General features: G+C 41.6%; 2 protein-coding genes across 4 annotated transcripts in view; both read right to left on the bottom strand.

The window, feature by feature from the left end:
* The window catches only part of LOC137167620 (palmitoyltransferase ZDHHC11-like), a 77,421-nt gene extending 64,038 nt beyond the window's left edge, over positions 1 to 13,383 (bottom strand). Inside the window, exon 1 of the mRNA XM_067569831.1 lies at positions 12,633 to 13,383. Within this exon, the coding sequence (XP_067425932.1) occupies positions 12,633 to 12,668 (36 nt within the window). The 5' untranslated portion in view covers positions 12,669 to 13,383. The remainder of the gene's footprint in view (positions 1 to 12,632) is intronic.
* Positions 13,384 to 21,146: 7,763 nt separating this feature from the next.
* Positions 21,147 to 23,581, bottom strand: part of BRD9 (bromodomain containing 9) — a 34,929-nt gene continuing 32,494 nt past the window's right edge. For all 3 annotated transcript variants that reach the window (XM_067569916.1, XM_067569917.1, XM_067569918.1), the window contains exon 17: positions 21,147 to 22,035. In XM_067569916.1, the coding sequence (XP_067426017.1) occupies positions 21,935 to 22,035 (101 nt within the window). In that variant the 3' untranslated portion in view covers positions 21,147 to 21,934. The remainder of the gene's footprint in view (positions 22,036 to 23,581) is intronic.

Raw genomic sequence — 23,581 nt, 5'->3', positions numbered from 1 at the left:
GAGTGACTGTCACTGTTCTGCTTGGCAGCTCCCTTTTATCCTGGGCTCCGGGCCCCAACTGGCTATCCCGCAGCTCCTTCCCATTGGCTGCTTCTCCAAGGGCCCTTTTGACCCCTTCCTGGCCAGTGGGGATTAGAAGCCCAGTCACACACCCTCCCTCTCAAGACTGCCATCCTCGGGGGTAGGGATGCCTCATGCTCTGTGCCACCTGGAGATGGCCTTTCAGGGTCTCCCTTTGCTTTTCCATCTTTTTCAAGCACAGGCACACTTCCTCCTTTTCCTTCAGGGCAATCTGCAGCACTTGTTCCATAGCCACCAGCATCTCTTGTAGCTTTCCGATCTGTACCCCTGAATCCCCTAGCACCCTCTCCTCCAGGATCTGGGTTCCTTCCTCATCCTGTTCAGCCTTCACGTAGGTTCCCTTATCTGACTGGGCCCTCTCTGTCCCTGTCATCTTATCCCCTGTCTCCCTTTCGCACCCAGCTGGGTGTGGGAGATACCTCTCAGCCAGGCCCTAAGTCCCTACTGGCCCACCCTGCTGGTCAGTCTCAGACCTCAGCTGGCTCCCAGGCATCCCTTTCTTAGCCCACCTTTGCTTCAGGGGGCAATGCCTTTTTGGTCTCTTTTTGGTCTCTTCCGGGCCACAGGCCTCCCTTGCTGAGCTCCTTCCCTTGGACTGGCCTTTTCCTTTTTGTTCCTGTCTGGGCATTCCTTCCGTTGGTGCCCTTCGAGCCCACAGGCCCAACATGCCCACCCCCTCCCTGTTCCCTTCACAGGTGGGATTCTCTTGGGCTTCCTTTCCGTCCCACTCGCTGGGTAAGGCTTTCACCACCCCCCTCGATAGAGGCAGCCCCTCTGCAGATAACCTAGCTGGTCACAGAGGTAACAGTACAGACCTTGGGTCCTCTCTTGTATCTCCTGCCCTTTTGGCCTTTTTCTTTCTCTCCTCCCCAGCTCCAAAGTAGGTAGTGCTGCTGCTCTGCCAACTCAAGCAAATACTCTTCTGGGCACCAGTTTGCCTCCCATAGTCTCTGCTGGTTCTTCAGGACCTGCGTCAGCAGGACCTGGATTTACCCCAACAGTTTATCTGTCCCCTTCGCAGCTGTTGACCAGTCCATGGCCCAGCTAGGGAGGGTTTTGCTCCCCTCAGCAAAAAGTATCTCTGCATATTACAGCTCCATCATTCCTGCCCCACTCTGTCTCTCAATTACTAATCCGGGTGCTTGTCCCCATGGTCTGTTGTCCCACCCCTTATATCGGGGTGACCATGTGCCTGCATTCTCCACCACTTGTGATGGACTCGCAGCACTCACCACCAGACTGACACCTCCTGCTGGTGATCTGGGGAATAACTTAAGCAGATGCCCACGTCCATGGGCGTGCGCCGTCACACTTCGTCAGGGTTCACCGGTGGTCCTTCTCACCACCGTCAGGGCCCAACACATCCTCTTCCTGACCCGGCCCTCCGGCCAAGCCACAATCTGTGTTTCCCCCCCTTCTGAGGGATTCTGCAGTCCTGGTTCTGCCACTTACTGCCGTGGCCACTGCAGTCTACCACGACTCCAACAGCAGCCTGGGGAAGGCAGGGAGGGACCTGCCCAGGGACCCTAGACTGTGACCAGCTTTCACCACCGCTCCCCCAACTCCTTGACATACTTCCCTGGGCCACTTCCCTGCAGCCCCAGTACCTCTTCCACCCTTGTATCAGGGCATCTGCTTTGCTGAGCTCCAGCAGTCAGCCACTGCTCTGTCTCAGGTGCTGACCACCTTCTGCTTGCCAGGCAGCCTGCCTTCCCCTCCCTGAGCTCCTGGGATTGACTGATTCTGTCCTGCTTGGCAGCTTCCTTTTATGGGCTCCTGACTGGCTATCCCACAGCTCCTTCCCATTGGCTGCTTCTCCAAGGACCCTCTTGGCCTCTTCCTGGGGCAGAAGCCCCACTAGAGGGGGTAATATGTTTTTCATAAAGAAAACAAAGTTTATATTTTAGGCATTATATTTAACTGTTCTTACTTCACAGTCAGTGGAAGGGGAGGCAGAAACACCTCTCCAATTCCCTAGAATGCAATGCAGGGCACTGGGAAGAAGCCTAGCTTTCTTCTGTAACCATTATGGCACTGTGTTTGGCCGATGGGTAAATGATTCATGTTATTTATTGGTATATGTCTAAGCACTATCAAACATGTTCAATTTTAAATCAATCAATACTCCTATTAATTGCCAGTAGCTCCAAATTCTCAGCAACATCCTAGTAAGTTTCAAACAGCTCACTTGTAACGTAATAGGCCTGATTCACACCAAGGGGTATTTACACTGCAAAAAATCCACATTTGAATTCCCCCCCACCCCCCCTTTTTTTTAAACCTCAGCCTCATGCACTGCCAAAAAAAATCACATGACAGGACAAGAAAGACAACCACCTTTATAAAGTCCTTATATTTTAGATCTTTACAATTTTTTACAACAATTTAGCAAGCATGAAGCAACTCTTTAAAAAGCTGCTCATGATTTTCAAAAGTGAGTAGTGATTTTGGGTGTCTCAATTTTTGGGTGTCTAATTGGAGACCCCTTTAAGGGGACTTGATATTCAGAAAGCATCAGCAGTTTCTCAAAATCAGGCCCCTTTAAGGAGTCTCCAGTTGGGCACTCCAGAACCACCAGTTACTCTGCACGTGCAGGGGTCTGCTTGCATAGATCCATGTGCAAGATCAGGGCCTTGATTAAAATTATGAATGGGGATATGGAGCAGAGATTGCTCTGAATGTATAAATGAAGCCAATTGGATATGGACGGGATGCTATAGAGAAAAAAAACTATATTTAGTAGGCATGAGTTTATTTTAAGTGTTTGTGACCATTTTCAGATATTCTCAGTCACCAATGTAATATTGCTCAGGCAGGAAATGTTGGGAAAGTGTTTGCTGTCAGACCACCAAGTAGTTGTGCAATCATGACTTCAACTAGTCACACTAAACCACGATTGCAAACAAAGAGACTGTTGCCTTCATTTTACACACACACACACACACACACACACACACACACACACACACACACACACACACACACACACGTTAAGGCACAAAAGTGGACAGGTTACAGGAGCAGATCTCCATCCCCTACACTGCTCCTTCCTCCTCTGACTTTGCTTTTTGTTAGCTTGTGTCCTACTGAGGTCTCAAGCATGTCTGTTTCAAACAATTTGACTTGTCAAATCATCATCATCCCTCCACTTATTTAAATTTCCCTCACTCCCCCAATGTCTCAGTAATTCTCTGTCCACCCCTCTCCATTAAAGTATGCTGTTTTTCCTATTCTAAAGGAATCCTCAACTCAGCCCCACTTCTTTCTAATTTTCACCAAACTGCCCTTATCCCCTTTAAGTCAAAGCCCCTGGAGCAGGCCATCTATTCCCAGTGCTTTGACTTTCCCTTGTTAATCTCTAGTCAATGTGGCTTCTACCTTCTCCACAGCCAAGTCCTCTTCCTTCCCAAGTCTAAGGGTTTCCTCTGCTTCCCTCAAAGCATCATGAAAAGCTGCCTACAATGACTCAAGGGCATGAGTACCAACCTCAGGGCAGACTGTTAAGAAGCAGGACACAAAGCCCAAATTGGTTTTGAGTTTTATGCCTAGATTTTACCAACTAATTGTCAAGTCTGAACTCCTCAGGCATGACAACAGCCTTAGCATGGAGTCACAGACTGTCCACCTGGGTACTCCAATCTGTCTTGCCACCCAGATAAGCTTACCTTTGTGATAGATGGTCCCTTACACTAAGAATCACAGACCCTGTCTACACTTACCTCCAGGATTCGGTGGCAGTCGACGGGAGTTATGCAAGCTACGGAAAAAACTTGCGTAACTCCCGTCGACTTCTGGGCTCCTCTTCTGCACGCCGTCTTCACTGCACTGTGCCAACGGGAACCGCGTTCCTGTCGACACACTGCTACGCCACTTGTGAAGGTGGACTTAGTATGTCGATTTCTAGATCAACTGAGTGGGTCTTCACTGACCGCTCAGTCGATCCAGAGAAATCGATCTGACAGCGGCCAGTGTAGCCATAGCCACAGCAATATTTAGGTTGCTCCCACTAACAGAGGATCAGTTACTTACCCCAGGTCAATTGCACCTTAGACCTTACACCAACAACACCACTTGCACCCAATTCTATAATAAACAATATAAAGATCATTAAATAGGAAAAGAAAACAAGAGTTATTTACAAGGTTAAAGCAGGTAAACATACACACACTAATGAGTTACAGTCTTAAGGTTCAAAAAGTAATAGAAGTTTCTATAATAACCAAGGTCTTTATGACCACTACGGCTAACCCAAACTAAGCACTGGGGATTTCTTGCATATGCCTAGGAAACCTTGCCCACCAGAGTCCAAGCAGCATTGAGATCCAGTTCCTTATTGTTTGGGGTTTTTATTCCCCTTTTCCCTTGTGCTTTGAGCTTCAAGCTGAGCGGACAGGAAAATCCACTTGCATACTCGTCTTCGGGGTGCAGAGTGGTGGTGAGAAAAACACAGCAACAAAATCTTTTGTCCTGTTTAACGTTCCATCACAGTCTATCTGGTGTCAGTCTGTTGGGCAGGACATAACACCTTCTGTTGCAGTCTTGAAGAGCAACATTTCACTTTACTTAATGTCTCTCTCCTATCTGGTGATTTATGTAGTCACAGAGGCTCACCGTACAACCATTCAAATATTACCTTACAGTATGGGATACAGATGTTCTAAGCAAGATTAATGCATTCAGCAACTCACAAGCATTCAGTAAAGTGTAAACACTAAACACATTCTTATCGTTCTAATACCTATTTTAACAGTATCAAGGGTATGTCTACACTTAAACCGCTACAGCAGCACAGCTGCAGCACTGCATCTGCACCACTATAGAGCTTGAGTAGACACTACCTACTCCAACAGAAGGGGTTTGCCTGTCAGTGTAGGTAACCCACCTTACCAAGAGACAGTAGGTAGGTTGATGGAAGAATTCTTCCATTGACCTAGCATTGTCTCCACCGGGTTTAGGTTGGTATAGCTCCGTCTCTCAGGGGGGAGATGATTTTTCTATACCGATTGAAATTCCCAACCCTAACACACAAGTAAGCCAGACTGATTCCAGGTATACATTTGTCAATGTTCAGATGAAATATGGCAACTTTGGTACGAGCTGAAACCTAGTCTGCCAGTGTCACACATCAAATGCAGCTGCCGCCACCACCATATACATTTTGGTTTTTGAGACTTTTTTCCCTTGGGCTTTCATAGCTTCCGCCTCCATCTAACAATCATAGGATGCCTTTCTCTCTGTCCTAGTTTCCAAAACTCTAGTTCATATCATAGTTCTCTCTTGGTTGGACCTTTGTCATGTCCTTCTCTACAGTCTCTCTGATTATTCACTCTGATCTATAAGAATGGGCATACTGAATAAGACCAACGTTTCACCTAGCCCAGTAAACTATCTTCTGACAGTGGCTGGTGCCAGACGCTTCAAAGGAAATGAACAGAACAGGGCAATTATCAAGTGATCTATCCCGTCATCCAGTCCCAGGTTCTAGCAGTCAGAGGTTTAGGGACTCCCAGACCTTGGGGTTGCATCCTTGACCATCTTGGCTAATAGCCATTGATAGATCTGTCATCCACAAACTTATCTAATTCTTTTTTGAACCCCCAGTTATGCTTTCGGACTCCACAACATCCCTTGGCAACAAGTTTCACATGTTGACTGTGCATTGTATGAAGAAGTACTTCCTCATGTTTGTTTTAAACCTGTGGACTATTAAGTTCATTGGGTGACCCCTTGTCCTAGTGTTATGCAAAGGAGTAAATATCACTTCCTTATTCAATTTCTGCACACCATTCACATTATTTTACAAACCTCTGTCATATCCCCCCTTATTCATCTCTTTTATAAGCTGAACAGTGCCAGTCTTTTTAACCTCTCCTCTTATAGAAGCTATTTTATACCCCTAATCATTTTTGTTGCCCTTTTCTGTACTTTTTCCAGCTCTAATATATTTTTTGAGATGGGACAATCATCCGATATTAAAAAGTTAAAATAAACTCCATTTCTACAGCCTGATCATGTCACACTCCCTCCTATCACTTCCACAGGAATTTCAGGTTCCTAGTCCCAACTCAAAGTTCAGCACAGCAATCCTCTTCCCCCCCCACCCACTCTTCTTGCTCGTTTTGTCTCCTTCTCACACTTCTGCCAACACCTGCAATTACGTTCTTCCTGTGGCTCCTTATTTTTCCAATTCGAACTCAGCCTCTGTGCTCAGTTTTTCCACATTGCCCTTCACTATTGACTTTGTACTACCCCTAGGATTTAGATGGATATTTATGGGGAATAAGTTATAATATTGCTTTACCAACAAGCAAACACTAAGCAAAAAACGTGAGACAACCATCATGATCCTGCATACAGACAAGCATACTACAGTGTTTTCATTCGAGAAATTAATGCTCAAGATATTTTCAAGAGACAAAATGGGCGAGTTAATATCTTTTAGTGGACTAAGTTCTGTTGGTAAGAGACACAAGTTTACACAGAGCTTGCTCTTCTCAAGTCTGGGAAATGTACGCAGTGTCACAGCTAAATACAAGGTGGAACAGATTGTTTAGCATAAGTAGTTAAAAATATATTTCAAGGGACCATTCAAGGTGAAGTGGATAGTTAACACACCTCCAGTCAACGGGGGTGGGGTGAGGAAGGGAGAATTTAGTGGGTTATAGATAGTTGTAATAAGCCATAAAAACAATAAAAATAAAAGAGATATTACCTCTTCCACCTTGTCTCTCTAATATCCTGAGACCAACAAAACTACAACAACACTGCGTATAAGATATTTTCAATCATTGGTGTGTTCACTAGTTACACCTGTAATTCAGTTAGGGTCTGTCTCAAGAAGATAGAGTCTCTTCGAACATAAATAGCAATTTAGGTAAGACAGCTCCAATCATCCCTCATAAGGAGCCAGACAACTAGAAGGCAAGGTTCCTAGCCAGGCTGGACTGGGGTTCAAGTAGAAAGAGCTCCTGTTTGACCTTCAGTTTGAGTCCGCAGGACTGGTAAAGAGAAAACAACATTTACACTCTGAGCAAATTAGACCTAGAACTCACTGAGAATATATTAAGGGAACTCAAAGCTGCCATTTTTACAGAGTTACTTTTCAGAGCAGGTACATTTTAAGGTACCACAGTATGGTCTGTTTCAGAATAGCATCAGTTTTCTAATCCCCTTGAATTCTGTCATGAAATGTTGCTAGTGACCGCCTTGCACATACATACAGCATATCCACCTCTCTAGTGATCTAAGCCGGAATGTCTGAGCTCCTCCCTTTGAACAGAACTGTCCTTCAGCACAACATGAGCGGAATAACTCCTGATAAGGTATGTGTGGTGCAACGATAGCTTAGGATTCATTATGGTTAGAGTTTAGTCCAAACTAAATTCTGCAAAGGGAATATTGTGAAACTGGACAACTGTAACAGGATTAAGCTCTTTGGGAACCAAGTCAATTCTCTCTATAAATACTTTGCCATCAGAACAGGGGAATTATGAATCTCTAATTAGTGGAAAATATTTGGTCGGTTTTCCACAAGTTATTCTATTAACCCCAAAAACATTTTACAAGAGAAGAAGGTTGTGCCAGTAACCTGCTGTCACATATTAATGTTATATTTATACAGATAATAGGGGGCCCTCTTGTGGTTAAAAAGTTAAGATCTGACAAAATGTTCTCCAAGTTTCCTTGAAATGCACTAGCTTTAGAGCAGAGCTTCTCAAATTTATTTGATTGCACCCTCCTTCTTTGTGTCTGGAGTAGTTTACGCCCCCTTCCCTGCCACACAATTACATATACTAATAAAGAAAAACCAACATGCAACTCTCACTAAATATGAAAAGCAGCAAGGCATTGATTAAAACAGAGCCCACGATCCATTGTAATAAAATCAAAAGCAAAACTGCCCTTGTGATCAATGCTTGCAATTAAATGTGCACACCATGTCATAGCAAACGGATTAAATTACAGATGGCAACGACTCTATATAATGCTATGCAAGCTTAACAGAAATCCATCCAAATGCACAACGCCATCGCGAGTTCAATGCACAGCGCTAGCTGAGGACCTGGTCTGTCTGAAGGGATCATCTTGATTAGTTATTCATGGTGGTGGGTAAAATGTGTGCAGTAAGTTTTTTTCCCTAGAGCTTCTCATGGCCCCCTCAGAATACACTCTGTGCCCCCACCAGGGGGGCCCGACCCCCAGTTTGAAAACCTCTGCTTTAGAGAATAGCCTTGTGTTAAAATTTAGTAGTAAAATGGTAAAGTGTCACAGCTAATTAAACAGCATTAAACATCTAGATCACAATTTCACAAAATATATTTCCTAAAATAGGTATCCATTGCATATCAAAATTTGAAAGACTTTCTACAGCAGCCTACATTTTCAAAGATGTTTCTCTAGATGTCTGAAACTGTTTCTTTCTTTATGGACCCTATGCCAGTGCAGAAATGTTATGGTGGAGCTCTGTCTGGCCATGCCCCTTCCATCTCCAACATGGCCTCTTCACAAGGCAGTGTGGGCAGTCAGAGACACAGGGCCCAGCTACACTGCAGATGTGCCTGCCCGGAGATCCCCTCCAACAGGGGCATTTTCTGCTGAGCATTTGCATCTAGGTTACAGCCCCTTTGTCCCATCACCTTGTTAATCTGGACCAGTATCTTTCCCATTTGTCCCCAAAACCAGAACTTAAGTTATATTTTTAAAAAATAAATCAAAAAGGGATCCCTCCAAGAGCAGGCTCTCTTCCCTCGCTCATCTATCAGACACTTTTTAAACTAAACTAACTGCTATTCTAGAAAACAGATTGACCAAAAAAAAAAAAAAAAAGACACACACAGTTCTAAGTAACAGGTTTCATTTCCCTAATTTCTTGGGGCAGACAGAAAACTATAGCCCCTCCTGCCCTCTGGTATATCACTACCAAAAGTAATAAACTTTCAGGACTGGGAGAAAACCTGAAGTGCTTCCAATCAAGCCTACCATGCCAGTGCCACATCATCTTCAAAACATTGCCTTTTTACAGTTAAAAAAATAGTTTGCTTGTCTAACTAATAGAACAGATGTGAAAGAGAAATGCCACCCCAATTTTTTTCTTTGAGTCATGATCTGAGTGCCTAGTATCTGGATCACTGGAATTTTTAAAAATTGTATTTGTGGTCCCGCCCCCCAAGAACAACAATTACATACCAATTTTTTGACTGGGGAAAGGAAAGAAACAAAAACATGCCCAGTCCTCTGGTTCAAGCCTTTACAGGCATAAATACTTAAGACCATAGAGGAAGGATGGTTTGCTGGTTAAAGCATTGAACTGCAACTCACATCACTTAAGTGACTTCCTTTAAGATTTTGGACAAGTCACAAGTGGCGTGCAATCATGGTATGCTGTTGATCTGCAGAATGATTCTTTCTGATTACCAGAATAGATCAATTATATGAAAAAAATCATTTTTTTTCTTTAGCAAGTCAAAACAGCAGCAGATATATCACTTATGGTCATGTCTTTCACTGTGACTGGCAGATCAGTGACAAGCTATAGTGAAATCTGCCTAGATACTTTTATAATGGATCCAGTTTACTGGCATACAGTTCTTAGAGAATGAACTTGAAAGCCTTCCTGTTTATTGTTTAGAATACTGGGCTGATGCTGTTAAATAGGAAATTATTGCTAGTGCTACTAATACCTAATTAATACTTATGAGCAACAAGAGCATAATCACTGAAATTTCCTCAGTTACTGAAGAACTGATTAAAAAAAATATTTCATTGGCATATCATTCTTTGAAATAGTAGAGATTTTTTTAAAAAGTGAGTTACCTTGAACCACACTGTTCAAATTAAAAAGCAAACATAAATAAGAATGATTAATCTGATTCCCAAAGTCCATTATATTAATTAGGGTGAGTAGTAGCAATATTATATTGTTAGTTTATTATCTCAATTATGATATCTTTACAGTAACGTTTAGCATTTTGAGAACTTTTGGATGAAAATTAGAACTTTCATGCATGTACAGAATTTCAGACTTTTGCTCAAATGTAATTTTGTATGTACTAGGCAATATACATTCCAGCCAAGCCAAAAGGAGCTGGATTATCACAATTCAAGATATGGTCATGTCAAAATAAATAAATAAATAAAAAATTAGCAATACAGTCTTTAAAAAAAAACAAAAAAAAAAAAACCCTGATCTACACTATGGATATTCTGCCCCCTAAAAAACAGGACAAAATATCTCAAACTGGTCAGAGGAGCAATATAGAAAAAGCTTCAACAGCCAGAACCATTTTTATAACAAGCTTTATTAAAGATTTTTTTAGGAAGTTTAACTGAACGAGTTAAAAGAACAGCTCTTGCCTATACTGCAGCTCCAACCAATTTTAAAACTGGACTGAATTTTTGGGAAGATGCTGGTAGTACAGACATAGCCTCGTGAGATGTGTTTTGTGAATATAACCAGGTGAAAAAATTTGGATACAATCTTGAGATTCTGCAATCTGTCTCTTGAGTCTTCACAGTATGTTTAAATTCAAATACATTTTACCTATAAACATAGGCATACATTCTTGTCAAAGTTTGGAGACATCTTTATAATAGTTGAGCAGAGAAGCATCATGGCAAATTAGAAACATCACTCAAATGTATCAATTTCTGGGTAGATTCATTTACAAATATAAAAGCGTACTGTAGCAGCAGAAAGACAGTATCATAATTTGATTCTGATTCTTAATCAGATTAATAAACCTCTCTCAGAGTTTTTAGAAGTTTCACTTGATGAAAATAAAGTTTCCTCCTACTCTAACACACAAGCCTATTTCCTCCAGTAGAGAAATATATTTTCATCAGGTCAAGATTACCAGGATGTCAAATTGAGTGGTTTCAGGTTAGTCATGAGAGTAATTTCCCCCCACAGTAATTCTGTGTTACAGTCTGGTTAGCCCAGTTCTGGAATAGTTGACAGAACTGCAGGAAAGAGGAGGAGACCTGTTATTAAGACAGCTTACACAAGTGTTACTAGTTCCTCACTTTCACATCTAAAGACTTTAATCCAGAAGAGCAAGATATAATGACCCTGAACAGTAGGCAATGGAAATTAAAACTAACCCTCCTGCAAGGAAACCATGATTTCACAACTGAGCCTTGAACTGAACTGTTTCCATAGGAAAACAAAAAGGCAGAGCTAGAATGGAAATGCCTTCAAAAGTTGACTGGACAGAGGTCACAGGAAACGTTTCAAGAACTGCTTGGAGAAATTGGACTTTAAATTAGATGATTCCAAAGAATGATTGTGCATCAGTTCAAATTTTCTCATGAATAAGTTGCTCTTAATGAACCTTCTGCATTTATAATAGCAACTGTCCCCCTCCCACTCCTTTCAGCACTAGCATAGTGTTGCTCATATTTAAGTAAAAACAAAAATGAAATTAAAAAACCCCCATGCAAACAGCGATAACAAGCATATTTCTATCAGTCCAGTCCCCACTAGACAGCGTTTGGGCAGGAGGCTCATGCACTACAACAGTGGTTCTCAACCAGGGGTATGTGTACCACTGGGGGTACACAGAGGTCTTCCAGGGGGGTACATCAACTCTTCTAGGTATATACCTAGTTTTACAACAGGCTACATAAAAAATACTAGCAAAGTCAGTACAAACTAAAATTTCATACAATGACTTGTTTATACTGGTCTGTACACTATACATTGAAATATTTATATTCCAATCCATTTATTTTATAATTATATGGTAAAGTGAGAAAGTAAGCAAATTTTCAGTAATAGTGTGCTATGGCTCGTTTGTATTTTTATGTCTGATTTTGAAAGCAAGTAGTTTTTAAGTGAGGTGAAACTTGGGGTACACATGACAAATCAGACTCTTGAAAGGGGTACAGTAGTCTGGAAAGGTTGAGATCCACTGCACTACAACAGCCTCTTCCTGCTGTAAATAAAGGTTTACAGAATCAGGGCCAAACCCCACAATACAAAGGAGGCAAGCGCTGGATGGGGGCTGCCCTAAGAGCTCCTAGATGCCGAACCTGTTCCCTGTTACCCAATGCCAACCAATGAGACCCCAAGGGCGCTGGGTGTCAGCTCCTCTCCTGGACGCACAGAGCTAATGGGGCGGCGGGGGCTGGAAAGCTTGGCTCGCTCAGCCGGTAAGAGAAATGACCTCAGCCGCCTTGTCTCTCTAGAGCCCCAAGGCACAGCCAGCATCCAACACCCGCCCGCTGCTCCCGGCAGCCGCCCGCGCCCCTGGCTGGGGGCTGCACAGGACGGTCCCAATGGACGAGGCTCTGCCACCCTCACGGAAGCTTCCGCAAGGACTCGGTGACTTGGCGGCGTGCAGAGAGACGCGGAGCCGCAGGGCGAGAGAGGGAGCTCCCGGCCTGACCCCATTCACCGCCCCGGCCGGGCTCCTCCACCCGTCTCCAGTTCCCGCAGCGCCGAGCTGGGGGCTGCCCTGCCTTCACCGGGGCGGCGGCGCTGCTGCTCCTCCCCCAGCCGTCCGGGGCAGCTTCCCTCCCTGGGCGGGGGCAGCCGCCCGCCCGACTCCCACCTGCTGGAGCAAGAAAGCGCAGCCCGAAGGAGGCATCGCCGCCGGGTCCCGCCGGCCTCAGGGGAGCCGCGCGCGCTGCAGAGCCATGGGCACGCGGCGGCTCGGCTCCGCTGGCGGGGTCTGTCCGGAGCGCCCCCCGGCCGGGCGCGCGCGGCTGCAGCCCGGCCAACTTCGCGGCAAGTCCGGCTCGGTAGTGTCCCTGATTGGGCAGCTGCTCCCTTCGCAGCTATGGAAACCGTCCCAGCTTCTCTCCCCGGCCAGGCCGGAGCGTCTCCTGGGTCCTAACGCTGACCCAGTTCTGGGGGCAGCCTGTTGCGGGTGGGACTGCCCCTCTCTGTCCTGCTGCGTCAATCACACAGACAGGAGCCGCTTCTTCGCAGGTTCACCGCCGAGCAGGGACCGGGCTAGTAGCGTGTCAGTGGGAGAGGGGCGGGAGCTGCCGCAGACCAGCTGATTGGCAGCTAGTGGGCGAGCATGGGCCTTTATGGGGGGGAATCCATCAGCAGGACAAACAGAGGAGATCCTCCCAGGAGCCCAGACCCAGGCAGCTGTGGCTGGAATTCTAGTATAGCCAGACAGTCACCTCGGCAGCTGGCCAGCAAGACCCCTCGGTATGTGAATGACAGCACATCAGAACCCATACCCTTCCTGCTAACTGGCTCCAGAGCCGACTTCTCAGTGAGGCACCTTAACCTGTACTGCACTCCCCAGGGCACTGTGGAAGCAGCTGGACTGTTCCCTGAGTAAAATCGTGTCCTGCTGTCACAGCTGTAGATAGAGGCCCTTGCCCAGTACAGTCTGGGGCCCTGGAGCCACTGCCCTACTGTGGATACTTCAGCTGGAAGATGGACGTGCTGTGTCCCAAATCCTCAAATCAATGGGAGTTAGGTGCCTAAATACCTCTCAGGTGTTGCTGAAGTAGCAACTTGAAAGGGAATTATAATTGGGGCAAGGGACATTTTGTTTGGATTTTATTTTCTAGTATTTGTGAATGAGGCAGTGCCCTAGCTGCCCCAAAGGAAAAAACTACTGTTACACCCTTTCCCACACAACATTTTAGAGGGTCTAAAGTCTTTCCTAAGAGCGGTCTAGATGCACAATTTTGAAGAATCGTTATGTATTGTTGATGGCACTCAACATACCACTATGTGAAGGGAGCCATACAAGTTATGGCCGGAATGAGATTAAAACACCTCAGCAAACAGTTCTCCTTACCAGTGATGTGATGCTGTCTGGATATGGGGTGACCATTTATATTATTGATATTAATGTTGCAAAATTACAATAATTTGTATTATAAATGCCCTGTTATGTACCATTGGAAAGGTTATAATTCGCTAAGATTGATAAGCATGTTTATATGCATGTGTTAATTTTGTATTATAAATTCTAAATATGTATGCCATATTTATATTTCCACTTGTGCTGTTTTCTGGGTGACACCCCACACAGGATGGCAGCAGTACTAAGCCTGCTTACTGGCTCACCAAGGGAACTCACAGGTACAATAAATCCCATGAAAGAACTCAGGGGCTATGCCTTATGAGTCATCAGGGCATGTAAGAACATGTCTATGGACAGGGGACTTTAAGGCTTTTCCATGCTAGTTGCTGCTTGGCTGTGTTTGGGGCAAGTCACATGACCAAGGGAGATGCACCATCCCTATATTGTCTTCATTTCTGCTTTCTACTTCTGAATCAACTCATCTATAACTGAAGCTGTGAAAGAAAGGACTGAGACCCCTCCAGTGCACCAAAGGGACTTACAAGCCTGCAAATTCCACAGTTCTACTGAGAATCTGATATATATGGACTTCACAGTCATTTGTATGTATCTGATTGTTTTGACCATTTGCCATTTTTTATTGTTTGTTTCTTTCATTTTATAATAAACCTTTAGTTTAGTTACTAAAGGACAGGCTGGCAGCGTGGTATTTTGTGTAAGATGGAGACTCATATTGATTTGGTAATGTGGCTGACCCTTTGGGGTCCGGAGAACCTTTTGATAATGAGAATAGAGTTTTAAATAACTTGTCTCTTTACTGGACCTAGTTGCTGATTGTGAATCAGAGACTGAAATGCAGTAAAGGGGGCTGTGTAATTTTTTTGTTTTAGCTTCTTGATAACCAGTGAGGGGAATCAGAAGCACTGTTTGTAACTGGTTGAGGAGTCTAATTGCAGTGTTAGCCACCAGTTTGGGAGAATCTGCCCTCCTTTTTGCAGCCTGCCCTGATCTTGGCATTTTTAGGTGGGCTGCCCTATGCGCAGATGGGTCACGAGTGTGGGTGACCCTTAGCCCTCCACATGCTGAGGAACCTCGTTGGCAGGTATAAAAACCCAGAGGGGAGGTATTACATGAGGAAGAGAAACAAGGTGTGGTTCTGTTCTAATGAAGTCTAGGCTAAAAGGAAAGTGGCAGGACGCTATTAGTGATTCTATTTGTTATAAAATACATTGCACTGCATCAGTTTTTAAGTCCACCACCCCCTCCTGGCTGGCTGAAAGGGTCAGTAGCTTTACTTCAAATTTAATAGAAGACAGCCGAGAAATACCTTTTTCTAAAAATACTGAAGAAGATACCCATCACCCATTCTCTGGGCCAAATGCCTTTCTGCTGTGCAGAGAAGTGATTGCTTTTGTGGACTTTTTGTATAATATGTTGTAGTCCAGTCTAGCTATAGTTTTGCTGACAGTATTTTTCTGTATTTATTTTTTGTTTTCTGTTATCCTCCAACATCCATTTTGGATTTTTGAATCTATATTACCTGTGACGCTGGTAGGCCAGGTGCCAACTCTTTCTAAGGCTGCAGGCATCAGCTGAGCACTGACACCTTCATAGCTAGAAACCAGACCAGCTCACCTCTATGCTAATATTGTTCAAGATAGATTTTAGGCTTGTAAGGATGTGTGTAGTGTTTAGACTATGAAATACTTGCAAGTTGCTGCATGCATTAATCTAACTTGTAATGTCTGTGTCCCAGGCTATCAAGTAATATGTACGTTTTTCTTTACAACTGTAAAAATGCCTGCTCTGAACTTGTGAACCCAGGCAGGAGGGGGCCCCCCTCCCCAATTTCTGACAGGGTGGGAGTCGGGCTGAGAGGGACAATCCTGGGAAAGGCACCAGCACATAGTTCTCCCGCTGAGCCCCACTAGGAAGTGCCTGGAGCAAGAAAGAGAGACAGGGCTGACAGCACAGTTCTGCCAAAGGGGGCATGGGGAAGCCCTCTGAGTCCCATCCCTTCCTTGCCCACAACTGCAGTTACCTACTCAGCAGTAGGTGTCTGGAGCCCGCTCTGATCCATGCCACCCCCTCAGCAGGGAGGTGATGGGAGAAGTAAATGGGGAAGGAGCTGTGAGGGGAGTGGAGGCAAGGTGGTGCTGGCTTGAAGTGGACGTGGGAGGTGCAGGGGGAGTGGGAAAGGGATGAGAGGTGACACGTGGGGGAGTCATGTGCCCCCCTGAATCTTTAAATTGTGCCCCCCGACTATCAAGGGTTATGGGTCTCCTCTGTCAAAAAGGATCATCAAAACTAAGTGGGCTGCTGTGAAGCATCTTGATACAAACACTGAGCTAATGGCCCTCTCACACCCATGAAGATACTACATGTAAGGAAGCTCATCCCATCAGCATGAATTCTGGAAGAAGGAAATAAAGATAGCTGATGTGAAAATTCATCTTTTGCTGTTTGGAATTTCCCAAGGCTGGAGCTAGGAAACAAAAGGAGATCTCCAGGGTCAACCTGGCTTAACCCTAAAAGACATTCCATGCTGACAGATTACTGCATCTCTGTCATCTTTTGGAAACATAGACTGCAACTTATTTGTGTTTATATGTTGCCTGCTTTCACCAGTAAATAAATCTCTCATTTCTTTTTCTCATTTTCTTTTCAAGGACAGAAGAGCACCCTTAAAATGTTCTCACCTTTTACTAGCTAGGCAGGGTTCAAACCTTCAGTGTCAGGAGGGACCAGAACATATGAATAAAGCCTTGTCTACACAAAAAAAATGCTGTTTTAACTAAATGTGTGATATTTAAACTAGTTTAGTTAAACTGGTGCAAACCCCTCTATAAACACACTTATGTGGGTTTAGCTTCTTAAACTAATTCCTGATTTAAAATAATCCAAAATAAGTGCCCACACAGAGATTTGAACCAGTTCAAATACATTGGGTTGAAAAATGATACCTTTAGTTAAACTAGAGCAATTCTCTTGTGTAGATCAGTCCTAAGATTTCTCCTGCCAGCAGCTAATTATTGTCTTTAAAAATGTGGTACAAACACTGTCAACTAACAGGAAAGGATAGTTAAATTAAATATTCATAAAAGTACTGGAACTGACGTGTATACTTGCCATCACGCAGATTGTTTTGCTTGTGTACTGCATCTCTCTTCCTCATGTTTTTCCTTGTCTATGAAAGGTCCAGTCCTGCAGCATTCTGTCTGCAGAAGACCATTGATTTCAGTATTGACTAGAAAAGATTGCCATCTGCTGAATTACCATTACTAATTCCTGCTGCTACCAAGTTTTCCTTGGTGATCTGACCTGGCATAATGTTGTTTAGTTTGTGAGATCTGACAGGATCACAGCACAAGGTGGTAGAGCTGCAAGTACTGTACTTGCTTTGATTTTTGTGTTCTGTGCTTTGAGAGTTAATGTATAGAAGTGATTGCCTTTATGTTCTCTATCTAATACTAATAATGTCAGTGAGGAATGTAGCACTATAATGTACACATTATTTTATACAAATCTTTATACCAGCTTAAAAAAATATTTATATTCAAAAGCAGTCTTACATTTTTCTTGTACATTTTTCAAATAGCTTAATACCTACTCACCCAGTTTGCATATGTAGTCAGTAATTCTTTCTGTAAGTATGCAAATTACATACAGACCTTGAACCTTCCTTTTTGAAAATGTGGCTTTTCAAGTCTAACAATTAGAGTTATAACTATCAGACTTCTGGGACTCAAACTTGTGTGTGATATAGAATGTTTAGCTATTACTAGAGAAAGAAGGCCTGGTTCAGATCCTAAATCTGTCATATGTAAAGGTAATAAATAGAATGAGCAAACACAGCTACTTCAGAGAACGATTTCAGCCTCTGAAAAGTAGGCCAGATGGTGGAGAAATTTATTATTAATTTTTATATGGCAGGATTACTGACTGACTGGATTTACAAACTGGGTATTAAAATGTTATTACATGATGTGAATTAGTTTCTCTTCACTTAAATCACAAGTTCACTAATAGCCCTAACCCCGAGTCAGCCTGGAACCATATCTTAAACCTAAACCAGATGCAATAATTGTCTCTATAGTCCGCCTTTATTTAAAATCTTCATTTTAGTTTCAACAGACTGCAGCGTATTACAACCATATTGCAACATCTGTAAAGTATTTTTAAAACCAAAATGAAATTTGTGTTGCAGATGCAATCTTGACTTTTCCATATAGCTTTATAAGCTATCAAAAGGCTTTTTTATAGCATAACTTCAATAATTTTAATAGCATGCAAGTTTTTGCTGTACTTCTGCACCAACTTTTATAGGTAAATGGTAGAGACTACAATTGAAAAATATTTAATTTAATCAATGCCATAATTTAATAAAGGATTATCTGCACTGTTTTGAGACTAGAGTATCTTCTAATGTGAGTCTTAACTGTATTGTCTATTAAGATGCAGGCTACTTTGGATAAGAACCATGTTTTGTTCAATGCCAAGCATACTGGCAGCACCACTAATAATTATGAAGGCATCCTTTCTTTAAAGGGACTTAATCAGTTTAAAGTCAGCTGAAAATATTTACCTAAATCTATTCTAACTAAAAAAATAGAGAAAGTTACTGTTTTTGCAGTTTACCTTTTCCTAATTTTAAAAAGTTGCAAATGAAAAATATGCTCATAAAAGTACAAAAATTAGTAGGGGGATTGAGGGGCAAGTGCACTACCTCAAACTACTTTGATCTTGGCTTGAAATAGACTACTTTTTACACTGACTGGATCGCTTTAAAAAGAAAAGTGAAATCCTGAACATTCTGTTGTTGTAAACCTCTGGTAAAATTTTGGCATCTCTTCTCCATCGCAGAGCACTTGAAATTCCCTTTCAGGAAAACACACACTGAGTTGTGTGGTAGTTCAGGGGTAGGAATTTGTTTTGGGGGTGCAGTAATGTGGCTTAAAATCGTAACAAGCGTTGACAGTGGCTGTTCAAAGGAGACTGTCTTTCAAAGTCTAAAATGGTATCTCATATAATTCTCAAATTCCCTTTAATGAGAAACAAAGCACTTCACTTCTTGGTCTACATTCTGGCTTTCTATAAGAGAAACCTCAGAAGAGTCCAAGCGGTTGTTGCAAAAGCTAAAATATCCGGTTTTTGAGAATTTCTCATGCCTGATAAGCAAACTCCTTCCCACAAAAAGCCAAGAAACAACCTTTAAGTGGCTTGTTAACTTAGGGATTTAACTCTGACTTAGGGTTTGTTTACACAGGAAGTTATTCACTTTGAAAGTGGGTTATACTAAACAGAAACAAGGCATTCTTATTCCAGAATAAGGGTGTCCACACATGGAATTATTCAGGAATAGCAGTTAATTCTGCATGTGACATACATGAAAGGTGAATGGTTCAGATCCCAGACAGAATGCCAGGTCTGAATGTTATGGCACCGTTTTTTTTTAAAGTAACTTCATGCATAAATTTACAAATTTTTTTCAACAAGGAACAAAGAGCAGTCCAGTTATTTGCTTGTCCATGTGGGTGTGTTTGAGGTTTGGGAGGTTCAAATCCTGGGCAAATACTTGCATTGGTGGTGAAGATAAGAGTGTCTTTAAATGCTGTGATAGTATCTCACATTGTTTTGATACAAACTGCAACTACAGTCAATTCAGTCTGCCTTAGACAGTGTCCACAGCAGATATTACAAATCATAGGCTATGCATTTTGTGCACTTAATAGAAAGCTTAGGTGCTTTCTCTATTTGTACAATTGCTATTTTGTAGACTTTAAATTGTTCTAAGCTTTCAGAACAATGCATCTGAATAGGTATGCATCTATATACACACAAAGAATAAAATGACATGTATATAGAAAGAGTGGTGTTTAGAAACCAGGAATGAGAAAAGAATGGGAAGGAAGAAATAGGAGGTGAAAATTTGCTTTCTATACAATATAGTCCTCTCTTTTATATTTGATAACTGATTGCACATAGCACAGGAAAAGTTAATATTCTCATTTATCCCTATTACCTGTAGACAGGGAAGGGCGAGGGACCCTTTCTCATTTATCCCTGTTTTTCTGTAACTGGTAGACAGGGAAAGGGCAAGGGACCCTTTCTCAGTAACTCACATGAATTAATTTGGTGGCTATCTTCCTCTCCCTTGCTGCTACTAAAGAGCTCTTCCCAGATCCACCCTCTTGTTGTACCACACAGAGCACATGGACATTTGATTTCCACAGACTCATGTACTCAAAAAAGACGACAACTCTAGTCTCTTGAAGCAGCAGGGTACCTGGGATAAGTGACACCTACTTAAACCTTGAGGGAAATGCCTAAGCTTTAATTAAAAAAACAACAGGCTTTTTGTGTGAAGACTTGTTATTTTTATCCTTTTCTCTCTGATGGCCATGTTCACATGGATAAACAGATAACACTTTGTTTTGAAGGAGTTGTTCAGTGTCATTATGTTTACCTACTGTTTACAGTTCCTTAAGGGAAGTCTACAGCAGGGACCACGCCCAGTTGGATGAGTTGAAAAAAGAGTTAGTAAACAGGGGTGCTGTAACTCAGACCGAAACTAAAAGCAGGGTGAATGGCAGAATTCCATTCAGAAAAATGCAGGTGCTGGGCCTGGCACTTGGAAGAGTGCCCACAGGAAGAGAGAGTGAGGGGTCAAAACATAGCTTGCCTTGGGATAATTACACTAGGCCAACCTATTTTTGAGATGTTAAAAAAAATGTTCATTTTCAAAATGTGAAATACCTCTGATATTTCAAACTCATCCCTTTACCACCAAACTGTCTCTAAAACTGTTGAAGAGGAGCACAGAAGAATTCAGATGGACTGCTTCAATGTAAAAAAAAGTCAGGTAAGTCAAATAGAACTTTTAAGCTAGTTACAAGTATGGAGATACTATTGTCTCCAAAATGTTTAAAGCTTTAAAGTGTCTTCAAGATTAAATGTAATGTACAAATGTAAAGTTTAGTTACAAACATCCATAAACATGAGACTCAAAGTCAAGACTACACTTGCGTAAGTCCACCACTGAGAAACCCCAAGAACTTTGCTCCCTGATCCTAAATGTCTACCAAGTTTGACTGTTTTCAAAGTGTTCCCAACCAGTATTGTGTGCAACTAAACTTCGTTAATATGGTCATGTAGAAGGTCATGTGCACTTTATATCAATAGCGTTATGCAAACCACCAACTTAGGATATCTCAGGTTTAGCAAGCAAGCAAGCAAGCAACTTGTCTCTTGGCAATAGCAAGATATCGGCAAACTTCAAAAAAGTTGATTTTGTATTGACTTTTATTAAGTTAATATTTACACAATATTGTAAATGCATAACATTCATCTAGTTTACACATAATATCAATGTTAAAAAACCTGACCTCAGTGCTGAATTATAAAAACTTAATTACATAGAAGCATACCTTTTTGTCCAGTATACCTGAATTCAAGTAAAATATACATATTACATTTAAACATTTTTTTTTTTTTTAGGTATTTGGTTCCCTTCCTGTCCATGGATAAAAGGGATCACAATACATTTATCTCCATTAGTCACAGGGCAGAACTCCTATAGTGAACTGTTTGATATGACAGCTACATAGTGCCTTTTTAGTTTCCAGATTAAGAGTTTTTGGGGGTGTTAAACAATATTTTAAGACACAGAGCAACATAGCCTATCTCTACTGTACAGGATGGAAGGGGAGTGGGAACATGAAAATGATCACAATTCAGGAAGTTGTCATTGCTGAAAAATAAATATTCCTTCTTGAGGATGTTCTATATAAAGGACTGCACAAATCCTACTTATCTAATGTGGTTTTATAAACACAATTTATGTTTTTCCTATTGAGATTCTTATTCACCACTATATTTAAAAAAAAATGAAGACAGTATTTGGTGTGGTGTTGAAAACATGATATACTAGTTAGGCAAATTTTACAGATGTGCATGGCATTATTATACAGCTATCCTCACAAAAGAGGACAAAATTGAGGTTTCTGCCATTTGACAAAAACTATAAAATGTTACACAATTAAAACAAAAAAAAAAAATCAAATATTGTACATGTCAGATTAATTACTGGTGGTATTTGCAGGTTCAGGAGATTGAAGAAATTCATAGGGGTCATGCACCATGTCTTGTTGTTCTCCTACACTTAGATGAGAAGGGCTTCCTGTAGAAGAAGAAAAAAAACATTTAATAAGACAGAAAAATATAGAAGATGGGCTTTATAAACATAAAACAGCATTGGTATTTAATATATTATTTCCTGCCTTCGCCTATGGCAATATTTTCAGAAGTACCTAAGTGATATAATAACCTAACTCCTATTTTAAAAAGTGATTTTAGTCTCTTAAAAGCATAAGTCACATCAAAAAGTCAATGGGACGATAGGCTCCTTAATAACTTGTGAAATTAGAATTTAGATGCTTTTGAAAAAATTGCCTCTGTTCTATTACTCTAAATTGCTAAAATGATGTTAAATGTAATTAAAATTATCCAGAGGTTCCTTGTCCTCTATTAAATAAAACTTCAGAAAATTATTAAAATGCTGTATCAGTATATGGTTCTATCTTACCCACTCAACCTTTAAAACTAAGAATGGGGAGGTTATTACAGGGACCCACCATAAGTGGATTTCCTATGGAATAATGCTTAACTCAGTAGAGGGACATGTAACTGAAATGAACAATTGTCTGGCTTATGCTTATTTTGTTGCTAGCAGAGGCAATAAGAAATGATGCGGGGGGGGGGGGGGGGATTATGACATGTATTTGATAAAACATCACAAAAAAGGAAGAAAAATTAAAAATAGTACATAAAATATGATGATTTGCAGTGGAGATGATGGTGGTGATCTGTCATACATTTAAGATTATCCTTGTTTTATTGAGAAAGTAAACATCAGATCTGATTATTTAGCACTTGATGTAACCAAGTTATTTAAATAGTTAGCACTCATCAATTTTATAAGATTATGTTAATGTCTTGCCAAGTCTGATTTTTGTTTGTTTTTAATCTAAGGATTTTGAAAACTGATGTGTATTAGTTAGGTTTGATTATTTTACTTCATTACATCCAATCAGATTCTCTGTTTTACATACAAAGCATTTTGCTTTGTCTGATGGTGATTTGATTAATGTACCTCATTCATTAATAATAACTCCCTTCCATTTCATTTCTAAACCTATGCATTTAATGAAAACGTCATATATTTTAATACTATCCATGCTATCATAAAAGTTAAGTTTCTGTGAGAGAGTCAATATGTTGCATTTGTGAACAACACAGGTTCAACAGACAATAAAAAGTTTTGCTTGGATTCAGGTAGTATTTTAATTGCAATCTTTCGTCTGCTTCATTTCAGCACAGTCCGTTAGCAATGTAAAAATAATCTAAGCCATACCATTTTTAAAGACATAAAACTGAGGGGTGTACTGTGAATGTTATTGAAACATCAGTTTAATTTATAGGTTGTTCCATTCATGCTGAATCTGAAACTTGAGTAAGCAGAGTTAGTTAACTGTTTTTAACCCTCAGGAGTCCATAGGTTAATAGTAAGTCTTTAAGTATTCAGATACATACATAGCCATTTTAGAATTAAAAACAGTTATAGCAGTCTGCACACAGTGTTTTATCCAAGTAATCTTCAAATAGAAATTTAGATAATTAGAACATACATTTTGTGTGAGGGATACTCTTTTGTCCTAAAGTTAGGA

This window comes from Emydura macquarii, unplaced genomic scaffold (assembly GCF_026122565.2).
Source record: "Emydura macquarii macquarii isolate MOO-44397 ecotype Brisbane River unplaced genomic scaffold, CSIRO-AGI_Emac_v2 contig_2948, whole genome shotgun sequence".
In the NCBI taxonomy this organism is placed as follows: Eukaryota; Metazoa; Chordata; order Testudines; family Chelidae; genus Emydura; species Emydura macquarii.
This window is presented reverse-complemented; position numbering and strand designations above follow the sequence as displayed.